Source organism: Eschscholzia californica, unplaced genomic scaffold, assembly GCF_041429995.1.
Source record: "Eschscholzia californica isolate CP2 unplaced genomic scaffold, dmEscCali1.0.p SCAF_2, whole genome shotgun sequence".
Taxonomy (NCBI): domain Eukaryota; kingdom Viridiplantae; phylum Streptophyta; class Magnoliopsida; order Ranunculales; family Papaveraceae; genus Eschscholzia; species Eschscholzia californica.
In genome coordinates this window covers 48,020,845-48,034,749 of record NW_028238309.1, presented here as the reverse complement: position 1 = coordinate 48,034,749, position 13,905 = coordinate 48,020,845, and the positions used below count along the sequence as shown (strand labels likewise).

Here is a 13,905-nt window from a genome sequence, read left to right as displayed (position 1 = left end):
TCAATTGTATGTCTATACGGGGATATTTCAAGAATATGATTTCTAGTGAAGTTATATATCTTCGTAGGTCAATTTACTAAAAAGAATTGTTGTTTTAAAATGATAATATAGGTCATTGTAGGTCATTGTAAATAAACATTAAATCAATTTGAAAAATACACCATCCAAAACATTTAATTTTTAACAAATGGTGCTACAAGTTGTGGTTGTACTTTAACATTAGGTTGGTATGGTGGAGGCCTAAATCATAAGCTCTCTCGACAGGAACTGATTTGACAATATATAGATATATAATATCCACCATAGCTTTGGGGGCGGAAGCCATCTTCAATTTTATGACTTTGTGGATGTGGAAAAGTAAGGTTTAAAGTTTTTTTTTGTTGAACTAAGGTTTAAAGTTAGTAAGAAAATGTTCACGAGTAGAAGATTTTGTGGGGTCTATTAACCAAACAACCGTTTGCTAGGTACAAAATTAAAGAATTCTTATAATCAGTGAAAATTGAGTAATGAGATTACGATTTTGTAAGAATTATGTTTATGCCCATGGATACCACAGTGCATTTTGTATGGTATCTCAATATAATTTTAACAGAGCTACAAACTTGACAGTATTATTTACATCTTCATGTCTGGCGTCATAATAGTACCATATGGACAAAGTTAAAATACTCTTGCTAGGAACAATGTAATATGGAGTATCTATCTAGTCATCTCAATTTGCCAAATAATTATGTATTAGATGTTCATGTACAAGTTTATTATATGGTGTCACAACTAGGTTAGCAAGTGTTAAAGCCAACAGTCAAACTTACTCCACAACTCTATCCCCAATAAAAGATTGGTAGGCTCTATAGTGTTTAGGTCATCTACTCATCTCCAACTTATTTTCAGTTAGTTTTAATTTAGATTTATACTAACTTTAACACCGATAAATAGGGGCGGATCTAAAATTTGAGTTCATGGATAGCAGAATTATATATCTAAACGAAAAAAAAAATAGCAAACACAATATTCATCAAAAGAAAAGATCAACACAATCACATTATATAGTATAGGGTATTATGGATGTATATTAAATCAGAGGCATACCAAGATTTACGCCACACTAGGATGAGCATGAGTAAATAATAGTACGAAAGAAAAAATTGGTTCATATAACTAAATTTGAAAAGACAATTTCTAGTGTGAATATAGTTGTAAATTTTCACACAAATAAATTACTAGTTCTTTTTTGAAGGCCAAGATATAGTTTTAAAAAACAAAATTAAGTAATATTTTAAGTTATTTTCTCCTCTTAAAATCCATTCATTATATGACTTTTTATTAGGCATTACACCTCCCTCTAATGTCGAACAATTATTTCATCAGTTGGTTATGAATCTATTGTGAAAATTCGGATGTCACATATTTGATTCACTGTGAAAGCGGAATCCATCATTTACTGACTTGTGTTAAAGGGTATAAATAACTTAAGATGAATGGACTTGCGGACTACTTTAGATAGTCTTAAAAATTATATGGCCTTTAGCACCCAACATGTCTTTGAAAATGATAGTTATAAGACGAGCAGATTCATAATGTAGTTTCGTATTATTCATAATGTATCCGTACCATGTTGAATGTAATAACTCTCGAAGTTCATATACAAAAAATTAAACAGAGATTAAGTAAAGTTTTACAAATGTAACTAGTTATAAGTGATTGAGATTGTACATATATTTTATTATAAGGAAAAGAAATAAATGTTAGAAAGATTGCAACGTCCAAGTAGCTGAGCATAAAGCATATTGTCAAGTAGTAAAATTAAAATCATATGACTTGAAAACATTGAAAATAATTAAAAATTAAACAAATTGTGATGATAATCGACAAAAAAAACAAAGAATTTAGAAACAAACCACGAACGTAAATAAATAATAAAGAGAAGATATTTACAAATGGGAGAAGAAAGAACAATGTTCAGTTCACCCTTTCTTTTTTAGGTAAAAAAAAAAAAACCAACCTAAATAGACATACAAAAAGAGTAAATATCTCTTCAAGGAAGGTAAAACTCTAAAACCCTACACAAAAAGCAAGTAGAGAGATTTGACTCTAAAACTTGTAATGACTCAACTAAACTACCAAACTACAACTTTTTTAGATAAATTATTAAATCTACAAAAAATCATTCACATAATTATTTTTAATTACTACTACTAATTAAGAAATAGAGGGGGCCAGGGGGGGTACCAGTTGTTTATGCTACATGAGATTTTTCTCAATGGACACTACTTGGGAAAGGCCAAACCAGCCTTTGTGTATTGAATTGGGGTGCCCTTGACTTGAGTATCCATTCTTTCTCATTGCTTCCTTAAAGACAGACTTCTTTCATAGAGTCAAGCTCAACCACCACAACATTCTTTGATTTTCTAATACCAAATATTCTTTTCTTTCTTTTCAAAATTTATACTTATACTTCTTATTTATATTGTTATTTATTTTCTCATATTTATTTCTGATAAAGACCCTTCAGAATTTTGAAATTAAAAACATGCACAGTTTTTAGAATATACCCACTTATTATATTTTATTTTGGAATGACACTATCAGTACTTTTCTTTCACATACACTATCAGTACTTTTCTTTCACATACACTATCAGTACTTTCAAACAGTTGATAGAAAAAGTAACTAACTTATCTTTGTTTTGTTCGAAAGTATTGTGGGTAGTTATTATATTAAGTCCTTGTCACATGGTTGGGAAAAATATTATTATATTAGATCCTTAAATGATTAGATGAAAATCTAAAACACAAAAGAAGTGAAAGATAAAAGTTGAATCCACCTTAATACTACTTGCAGCTTAGGAGATAATTTATGTACTCCAATAAAGGCGTGTACATTAATTTTCTTTTTAGGATATAGACTCTTTCTTTAATGACTAAGATTACACTGGCGACGCTTCTTTCAAGGGACTATCTTCCAAATTTACTTTTAAAAGTTGGAATTATAATTCTTTAATTTATCTTCAATGGTTTAGATTGTACCTCCAAAACATATCTCTAACGGTGAGATTATAGAATTGTTCATGCCCAACAATCTATAAGATAATAACCTTTATTTATTCGAAGTTGTCAAGGCCATCGGTCCAATTTTAAGAATTTTAAGTTAAAAGACAAACTATGTTTTGTTTGACTAAAAATATAATTACTTTTGCAACGTCTTGCATAGAATTGCAATCTTTTTACATGCAGTTACAATTAGGGGTGAGATTCGGTCGGGCTCAGTTTAATGAAGACGGACTCGGGCGGATCGGGCACCGAGATTTCGAGCCCACTACATATAGCCGGACGGATCGGATCGAATAAATGTCCCTTATGTACTGCCCGGCAGCCCGAGCGGGCTTCGGCGGTCACGAGTTGGACGAACTCGGGTTTTAAAAATAAAACAAAATAATAACAATAAATCAATGATAAACTTAATGTCATTTAGAATTATTATTCTTCAAAAAAAAATTAACAAAAAATACGTACATATTCCTTCATCAACCGAAAGAGTTATAAATGTCTTCATTAACCAAAAGAAATTAGATCTGTCTAAGAAGGTTTGCAAAATCACGAAATAAAGATAATTATACCATATTTACATTCTATCAATATCATTACAAAAAAAAAATTAAATCATATTTTTTCACATTTCTGAAACAGATCTATCAACAAAATACATTCTCTCAACATCATTACAAAAAAATTACTTCACATTTAAATAAAAAAAACTTATTCTTCGAGTTACAACATCATCCTGAAAAAATAAATTTCCATGTTATAAAAGTCTATTGCCTCTCTGAAATAGATCTGACCCAATAGAGTTAGATATGTTTCGGAGAGTTTACAACTTTCTATTATTAAAAAAGAACAGAATATAAGATAACTAATTACGAAGTTGATGTTCGAAGGCTTCAACCACTTCCTCTGATCCGTAGATCATCAGCTTACAACCAACCGAACATTAAACTTTTGATCCAAACAAGGATTTCGTTAGTATTACTAACCATTGTCGGAGAACAAGTTGAGGGAGACAGGAGATGCAATTTGCGAGATGAAGATGCTTCAGACTTTAGTTTCTATTAGTTGATGAGATGAGAAGGTGTGATTAGCTAACGGTTTTGGGGTTTGATGGAGTTCGTATTCTCTGAGATTTGGTGAGAAGAGGAGAGAGACTAGAGAGAGGAGGCAACAAGGGTAAAGTAGGAGTGGGAATAGGGGTTTTTATAAGGTCGAAGGGGCGTCTTAAGGTTTATACCAGACGCCCTTTCCGATCCAACGACTGAGGTATGTCCTGAAGAGACGCGATACCTAGGCCGTTGGATCTTAAGATCCCACCGGATTTTGAATCAGGCGGGCATTCAATCGGGTAACAGACGGGCATATCGGGTTGGGACTCGGATTTGAACCCTTGTCTGAGTCCCGCCCAATAACACCCGCTTCATCGGGCAGAGTATGCCCGCCTCGAGCTCTATTGGGTCTTCGTGTACTGACGGTCCGGGCGGATTGCACCGGGTCTCGGGTTCCCAGACCGTTTTCCCAGCCCTAGTTACAACCCTTTTGAAAACCAATTTTAATCTTTTTGCAAGTTATTGCAAACTTCTGACAAATTGTTGCAAATTACGAAAATACCTAGAGAACTGAAGACGAGAAAATTGAGTGATCATTTTCCCCCAAAACAATCAATCATGCTCACGGCACTACAAGGAAAACATGCGTCTTTTACCCATTTAATGAATGTGTTTGTCTATATATATATATGTATGAGAGAGAGAGAGAGAGAGAGAGAGAGAGAGAGAGAGAGAGAGAGTTGAGCAAATTTTTCCTCCATAACCCAAAATGGGTCTGAGATCTTACCGAAGTTTATTAATTATTACATCTGATCCGACCCAACTGATACCTAACAAAACTATCTTAATTACATGTATATTCAATCTCTTCTAAACCTTATTAACATCAGAATCCTCATGAAGATCATCTGCATTTTCAGGGCTCCTCTGGACTTCCTTGTACTTCCTCCTACTAAAACAACTATTCCCACTTCCTTCTGCTGCATCAAAACTAGCATGAAGACTATACAGAAGATAAAACAGAACAAGAACAGCAGAAAAATAACCAAATCTTTCATAAGAAGGAGCATCAAGAGCACCCAACAAGAAGAGATTCAAAAAGATGGAAAATGAAGGAATCCATGGCATTAAAGGAACTCCCCAGTGCTCTGGTTTTCGGGTTTGGGGTACAAAGAAACAGAAAGCTTGAATCACTATCACCATTATAACTGCTAACACACAAAGTATAACAGTTTTCATGATCTTATGAGTAGGAGGAAATTCATATTTGCTGAGGAGTGTGAATGCAAGGGCAATGGAGGAAAATGTGAAGAGAAATGATAGTGTTGGCCATGGATTTGTTGTTCCTAATGTAACGTAACGGCGAAAAATAACAGCATTTGCCACCATGTAGAAGACGAAGAGTGTACCAATCGATACTAGGTTGAGAAGAATATCGAAGTCGGTAAACAATGCTATCGTCGCTGTTATTAGTCCTGTAAAATCATGTTGGAGAAGAATAATATTAGTACATAGTTGAGAGTAAGAAGTAAGCCACTAGTGTTAATGGTTAGGTTTAGATTAAGACGTAGGGCGTGTTCAATTTTCTCTCTTACTTTCTGAATTTGGTCTGCTCAAATGGACTTAAAATTAGCTCAAATCAGCTATTTAAACGAGTCAAACATCAAGAGACATACTTTTCATTGTTTTCAAGCAAAAGGTTTCCATGTATTAAATAAAGTAAGAGAGAGATACCATGAAGAACCTTACACAAATGAGTAAAATAGGTTAAGTGCAATTCAAGACATATTTAGTAGTATAAAGCAAGTGGAGTACTTTTAAGTAAAATTCAACTTCGAGAAATAATGTTCGAGGAAACTAGTAAAATAAATAACTAAATAAGAAGAATAGAATTGATTAACAATAACAATTATTGGTCAATCTTTACTCATGTAAATCCCTAGTTGATGTTTGCAAGTAATGAGTCCAACCTAATGTCGCGATCTAGTTTAACTAGTAGGAAGCACGAGCATTTTGTATATTTAAAATAACATAATGATTAGAGGGTATTCTTTGACGAGTCATTACCGACATTTGCTCTAACTTTGAACGTATAAGAAAATTATATACGACTAGTGTATATTATTACCCCCTAATGGCGAACCTACCCTTCATTTTGTTCTAATTTTGTTTTAAATATGATTAATTGATGGTTAATTAGTGTAAATCATGGTCAAAGTCATACTTATAAGTAAGATTATGAATAACTTATAATAGAGTTCAACAAGTGGTTCATCGGACACACGTTTTAACAACCACTTTTGTTCTTGTATTACAATGACATGAGGGGGGTCTTAATAGTTAAATTTAAATTTCTAAAGAACATGTAGTCTATTATGATAATTGAATAGTACCCATTGTAAAGAAGCATATTATTTAATTATATGTCTTGACCGTCAACAAAATACAAAACAATTAGATTGACAGAAGTACCGAACTACATGGGATGAACACAAGTTAGAATAATCAATACTAAGCAAATTAGTAAAAATGGGTTATGTAACTTGGCAAATGATGCACCGAGCAAAGAATATTTTTTTAACAAAAATCAACTTTCAGATTATATATGTAAGTAGATACAGTTGCAAGTGGAAGAACAAAAAACGCTCTTATGTTTTAGAATTGAGAACTATAAACTTGTTTATATCATATTATCATACTTCAACGAACAATTAAAAAAATTACTTTTCTTTGCATCAAATCTTATCATTTCGACCATTATTTGCCTGGAAGCAAATTTTGAAGTCGGACACATAGTAAAAATCGTGACGTCAGCCTTAATTTAGGTGAAACTTCCTAAAATGAAAATTATGTTTAACCCAAAATATGAACTAAAGACGTTACCTAAAAACATCAACACACATTGAACCATAGTTTTAATTCGAAACATAGTCTACTTTATATACTTTCATTCTTCACTATTTTATTGTGATATATTTACATTTATCCTTTTGAATGACTAAAATGCATATTAAGTTTAGCCCTTGGATTGTTTTTTTTTTGTTGTTGAAAGAAGACTTTTGGATTGTTGGGCACTACATTTAGGCTAAAGAAGTTTTAGGTTTCTTTAGGATAATAATAGTCTAAGATCGCATTTAACGACAATAGTCTACATCTTTTATATATAAATCTATGTATGTGAAACTTTCGAGTTAGTTCCTAGAATAAACTAGGGCAAACAAGTATGGGTCCCATAAGCAACGGCCTAACTATATTCATTATGTACACTACCTAAACATCGAAAAAATATAAATGGAAATTTCGGATATTTTACCAAGAAAAGCAGAGGCGTTGACTGGCGTAGAAGTCTTAGGATGGACCTTAGCAAACCAAGCGGGAACTATATTTGATCGTCCGATCACACATAGATACCTAGCCTGACCCAACATTGCCACCACCAACGACGTTAATATGCCAAAACTAGCTCCACCACCTACAACATTTGATATCCAACCCCACCCGTCCGATTTTTTAAATGCTGATGAAAATGGAGCTTCTATATCTATCTGCCAATAATAAGATTAAATCAATTAGATTCTTAATTTTAATGGACAAAACATACATTTATGAAACTCTTCTACGCGAACTATTTCGATCTCAAACTAATGATTTTAGAGCTAGACCTTCAAGCGATAAGCTCACGGCCCATCTATACTTGAGTCGACGGACTCAAATGGACTCTATATCAATCTAAATGAGACCAGTCACCAAAACAACAAATAGTCCTTAATATGATTTACTTCAACATAGAAAAATATAAACACACAAAAAATGTAGATGCCTCAAAAAAAAGTGTGATCTTTCATCACAAAAGTAGGGTCTATCCGTCTATATGAATTAGATCCATAATTAAATGGGCAAAAGGGTCATTCTATACAACTAGTTCTGTAACCGTTTAGAAAATTGAAATTGTAACCTAGCCAAAAATGAGAGGAGGTCTAGAGAGAGAAAGTAAAAATTATTTGAGAGAGAGAGAGAGACATTAATGGGATTCTCTGTAACCGAAAAGAATAAAGAAGATGAGAAGGAGAAGATAAAAAACAATAAATGATTTTTTTGTTCTCTCACCGCATCGTAAGGAACGAGTCTAGACATTGAAGTAGCCATTAAACAATAAAAGATTGTGACAATAACAACTGAACCAGAAACACCAATTGGAATGTCTTTAATTGGATTTTGAACTTCTTCCGCCATTGTTGATACAGCATCATACCCAATATAACTTAGATAAACTATTGCTGCTCCATTAAAAACCCCTGATATCCCATAAGGAAAAAACCCTTTTGCTTTTAAAGGATTTGATGGTTCTGTAAAATTCTTTGATTCTCCTTTCCAAAATCCAAGTACTATTATAAAAGCTATGAACACTATGTGAAGAAATGTCAACACCATGTTCAATACTGAACTTTCTCTGGTACTAAAATAAAACAGAAACAATGAAGACAAAAAGAATAATAATGGTGGTTAGAAACAGAGTAAGATCAAATTGAATGTGATAGAGAGAGATGAAATCAATAGATAAGCTCAAATCTCGAAATACCCATTTTAGAAAACAAAATTTTAGAACAACCCAAGTTTAAATCATGAAAAATAGAGCAGAAAAATCTGAACTTTTTTCATTTTGGTGATAAAGAATATTAGTACCTGTAGCAAATACAGAGAGAAATCAGTAAAATAACTGTAACAGCTATGAAATCGAGTTGATTAAATCCTTTAGGAAGCCATGGAACAATGATTCTCCATTTGTCTGTTGATGATATACCAATGGCGGTTCCCAAATAGGCAGTAAAACTCCTTGAAACAGCAGCATTAGATAAGACATATTCCATAACCAGATTTGCCCCAGTTATATAAGCTGCAAATTCTCCTGTAAATTTTTCAAAAATTAGATGATGATGAAGATGAAGATGGGTTTAATGGAAGAAATGATAAAATGCCCACCAAATGTGATTCTGAGATAACTAAAAGCCCCACCAGCAACAGGCATATCAACAGCAAATTCAGTATAACAAAAAGCAGAGAGAAGAGCACAAAGACCAGCAATGGCATAAGATAATATGACAGCCGGACCGGCATATTCATTACTAGCTCGACCGGTTGTTACAAAAACCCCAGCACCAACCATACCTCCGATCCCAAAACCAACTAGGTCAAACCATCTCAAGCTTTTATGCATGTCTTGACCAGATTGAGCTCGAACTCTGCTTTTTTCCTCGGATGAAGAACTAACCGAACCGGCTCTGTTAATAAATCGTTTTGGGATTTCAATCAGAGCTTGACCGTACGATTTCAAACTAGAGAACGACGATCGATGATGGGTCACCGCCATCTCTTTCTCTTTCTCTCTCTAGAAAATGGGAAATTGGAATTGAAGAGGAGGAAGAAAGGAAAAGGATGATAAAACAGGAGAAGCTAGTCTAGAGAGAGAAAGTAGAAAGGGGAAGAGAGTGTGAGTTTGTATTTATAAAAGAAAGAGTAGGAGTAGTATGGTTTTGGTTGATAGAGAGAGAGAGATAGAGAGGGGTGGTTGGAAAAGCCGTCAAATTTGGCAGATTAGGGGTGGTGTAATAAATCCCCCAACTATGCAAGATATCCGGAAATGGGATAACCTCAAAGGGAATGAAAGGGTTTTACCACCACCTTGAAGTTTTGCCATTGCTTGGGATAATTAATTCCAAGGGTGAATGAACCCAACTAGTTGAAATGGAATTGAACTAGAGTTAGAGATAAGTTCAATTTGAACTCAAATCAATTTAAACGGCCAGGATTTTTAGGTTAATATATTACTTTAAGATAGTTGAAAATCAAAGGAAGTTGATGATCCATTTCTATCTAAAATTATCCAATATCTTAGACCTTTTTTTGTCATATTTGAGAATCAAATGGATCATTTTTGAGAATCAAATGGATTATACTAAATTGATTGGTTTTTTGTTTTTTTGACATAATGTGTAACTTTTTGGAGAATGTTATTGTCTTGTGTTGATGCCAAAATTTGTATGCTGAAGCATCAGTCTACATTGCATTTGCGGGTAAAAAAATAATTGAACGAACATTGAATAAGACCGTACTGGGTGGTTCCCAAACAGCTAAGTATTTATTTTATAAAAGTTTATTTTTAACTTTAAATCATTAGGATTTTTTAGAATACAGATTATAACGGTCGTCAACTTTTGGGTCAAATTTTTTGGAGTAAGATTTTTTTTTTTAAAAAAAATTTGTTTAGAGATTCCCTCTAAATTGTGTTTCTTAAAAGAAAAAGTTAAGTCTTAAGTAACTTTTATTTTTAACAAGTTAAAGTTCAATTTCTTGACTGATTCCACTAATATAGAAAAAGAAAAATGTTAGTTCCTAATCACATGATAGGAAATCTCTTGTTAAATCCTTTTTTATATAAATTAGATTCATTGGAATCTTTGCTTCACTCCAAGATTCTAACTTAAAAAGGGCTTTTTTTAATTTACCATACATGATAGGAAAGAGGTCTTTGTTAGATTCCTTCTTATTGTAAATTAGATACCATTCGAATCTTTATCCATTCCAAGATTCTCACTTAGAAAAACAAAAATGTAAATTCATGAGCCCATGATAGGAAAATTCTTAGTTAAATTCCTTTTTATTGTATATTAGGTTCATTGGAATCTTTACCAATTTCAAGATTCTAACTTCATTTTGTTGAAATCCAGGATTCTAACTTAAAAAAGAAAACTGTTAACTCTTGAGCATATGATAGAAAAGCTCTTAGTTAGATTCCTTCTTATCGTAAATAGATTCTTTAGAATCTTTACTAATTCCAAGATTCTAACTTAAAAACGGAAAAATTTTAGTTTCTAATACACGATAGGAAAGTTTTTCGTTATATTCCTTCTTATTGTAAATTAGAGTCATTGAATATTTATCAATTCCAATATTCTAACTTAAAATAACAAAAATGTAAATTCATGAGCACATGATAGGAAAGCTCTTAGTTAAATTCCATTTTATGGTAAATTAGATTCGCTCAAATCTTTACCAATTACAAGATTCTAACTTCTTTTTGTTGAAATCCAAGATTCTAACTTAAAAACGAAAATGTTAATTCCTGAGCAAATGATAGGAAATCTCTTAGTTAATTAAATTCCTTCTTAGGGTAAATAGATTCATTGGAATCTTTACCAATTCCAAAATTCTACCCTATAAACGAATTTTTTTAATTTCTGATACATGATAGGAAAGCTCTTTGTTAGATTCATTCTTATCGTAAAGTAGATTCATTGGAATCTGTGGCAATTCCAATATTAACTTAAAAAAACAAAAATGTAAATTCATAAGCCCATGATAGGAAAACTCTTAGTTAAATTCCTTCTTATTGTAAATTAGATTCATTGGAATCTTTACCAATTTCAAGATTCTAACTTCATTTTGTTGAAATCCAAGATTCTAACTTAAAAAATGAAAAATGTTAACTCTTGAGCATATGATATGAAAGCTCTTAGTTGAATTCCTTTTTATTGTAAATAGATTCATTGGAATCTTTACTCATTTCAAGATTCTAACTTTAAAACGGAAAACTTTTAATTTCTGATACACAGTATGAAAGTTTTTTTTGTTATTCCTTCTTATTGTAAATTAGATTCATTGGAATCTTTATAAATTCCAATATTCTAACTTAAAAAGACAAATGTAAATTTGTGAGCACGTGATAGGAAAACTCTTAGTTAAATTCCTTCATATTGTAAAATAGATTTATTCAAATCTTTACCAATTTCAAGATTCTAACTTCTTTTTGTTGAAATCCCAGATTCTAACTTAAAAAATGAAAAATCTTAATTATTGGGCAAATGATAGGAAACTTTTTTGTTTAATTCGTTCTTATTATAAATTAGATTCATTGGAGTCTTTATTAAGGGTGTACATGAGCCGAGCTTTTAAAAAGTTGTTCGAGCTTGGCTCGACTATTGCTCGTGTTCGACTAGAAGATTAATGAGTACGAGCTTAACACGCGCCACAAATCATGCTCGCTTATGTAAACGGGCCGAGCTTGATCATTCTTTAGTGTATCCCGAGCTACTCGTGAACAACTCGTTTAACATAATATTATAACAGTGTAGTACATAATTACGTATTAGTATTGAAACTTGTACATGAAATATCAACCATTAAAAAGTTATTGGAATATAAACCATTAATCATTATTATTGTATATGACAAATGATCATTCAAGTATTTAGATAATTTAGGAAGTGATTTTAATTTGAAGTATTCTGATAAACGAGCTTAAAACAATGCGAGCTCGAAATCTTTCAAACTTATATGAGTCGAACTTGAGCAAGTGGACATTTATTAGAATGAGCTCGAGCTCGAGCAAACAGTCAAATACACTAACCGAGCTTGAACATCTTACTACTCGGCCCGACTTGAGTACACCCCTAGTCTTTATCAATTTCAATATTCTAACTTAAAAAAACAAAAGTATAAATTCGTGAGCGCATGATAGAAAAGCTCTTAATTGAATTCCTTCATGTTGCAAATTTGATTCATTGGAATCTTTATCAATTCCAAGGTTCTAACTTCTTTTTGTTTATATTTTAATATTGGCTACAATGGTCATCACAAAGGCATTTATACATCGATACGATGCGATAAGCACGATAACTGCCGAATTATTACTGGTCCAAAGCCCGACGAAATTGATGGCCTAAAGTATGACGAAATTAAATGCCTCAAACCCACATAAACAACTTTATTTATACTCAAGTTCAATATTCCTTGATTTACAATTTTATTTATACTCAAGTTCAATAATCCTTGATTAAAAAAATAATTGACGTCGACCTCTAAATCGGTCTGGTTCGACCGAGTTTGCGTGTATAGCACGGTGTGACCAAATCGATTTCGACATACATGCTTTTGTTGTTAAAATCGGTGAGGCTGTACCGATTTGCTCTGCCTCCACAGGTGTAGGCACACTGATTACCATTGCCTCCATCGATATGAGCCTACCGGTTCAACAACATGAACTTAATCGGTCTGGTTCGGCCGAGATAGCGGGTAGAAACGCTTCAATTAAGACTCCAAACAACCCAACTGATGGGCCTAAAAGGTTACCCAAATAGGTCTCCACCCGCAAGTATACGGGCGTCAAGTAATAACCCGGTAAGACCGGGATCGATCCACGAAGATAGGAAGGTAATACGAATATCGAGAAAGTCTAACCCACCGGTTTAAGTGCCAGTCACTAACTCAGACTAAAAACGAAAAGATAATAAGTTGGGGTTTTGGATTGATTTCAAATAAATAAACAAATAAGGCTAACTAAACTAAAGGTGAGAGATTCGGGAAGAGTCGAGCAAGAATCGAGTGAGAGGGATACTTCGATCCACAAAATCGATAGTGACTAGTACTAATGATCTATAAGCATGAAAAGTTAGTTAACTTCACCCAGTTACTTGGATTGGTCAACGAACTCGTGGTTTAACTCAGATTCCAGTCCATGAACGGTCTAAAAACCCGGAAGATTTTATCATTAAAAGCAATAAAACTCTTTTGTCACATCAAAACATGTTTCACGAGTATCCGACTACAAAAGCTAGCTAGACATGGCGATACAAATAATAAAAGTAAGAAGATAAAGTAAGACAAAATTAAGATTGAAATCCCCCTTTTTCGATGATGGCGCGAGGCTAAGGATAGTTGGAAAATATGAATATGTATGTGCTGCCAATCTCCCCTAGCAATATCCTGATTTCCTCTTAACAGAGCAGATTAGGTGTCCCCTTAGTGAAAACTAGGGT

The 13,905-nt window shown here is 32.9% G+C and overlaps 1 protein-coding gene across 1 annotated transcript; it reads right to left on the bottom strand.

Moving 5' to 3' along the window:
* Positions 1-4,833: 4,833 nt before the first annotated feature.
* LOC147558563 (cationic amino acid transporter 7, chloroplastic-like) lies at positions 4,834-10,012 on the bottom strand. The gene is made up of 5 exons (XM_086660261.1): positions 9,074-10,012; positions 8,777-8,999; positions 8,201-8,549; positions 7,407-7,638; positions 4,834-5,568 (listed from the first exon to the last, which is right to left on the bottom strand). The coding sequence occupies exons 1-5, from the start codon at positions 9,459-9,461 to the stop codon at positions 4,964-4,966; spliced, it is 1,797 nt and encodes a 598-aa protein (XP_086516387.1). The 5' UTR covers positions 9,462-10,012; the 3' UTR covers positions 4,834-4,963.
* Between the last annotated feature and the right edge of the window lie 3,893 nt (positions 10,013-13,905).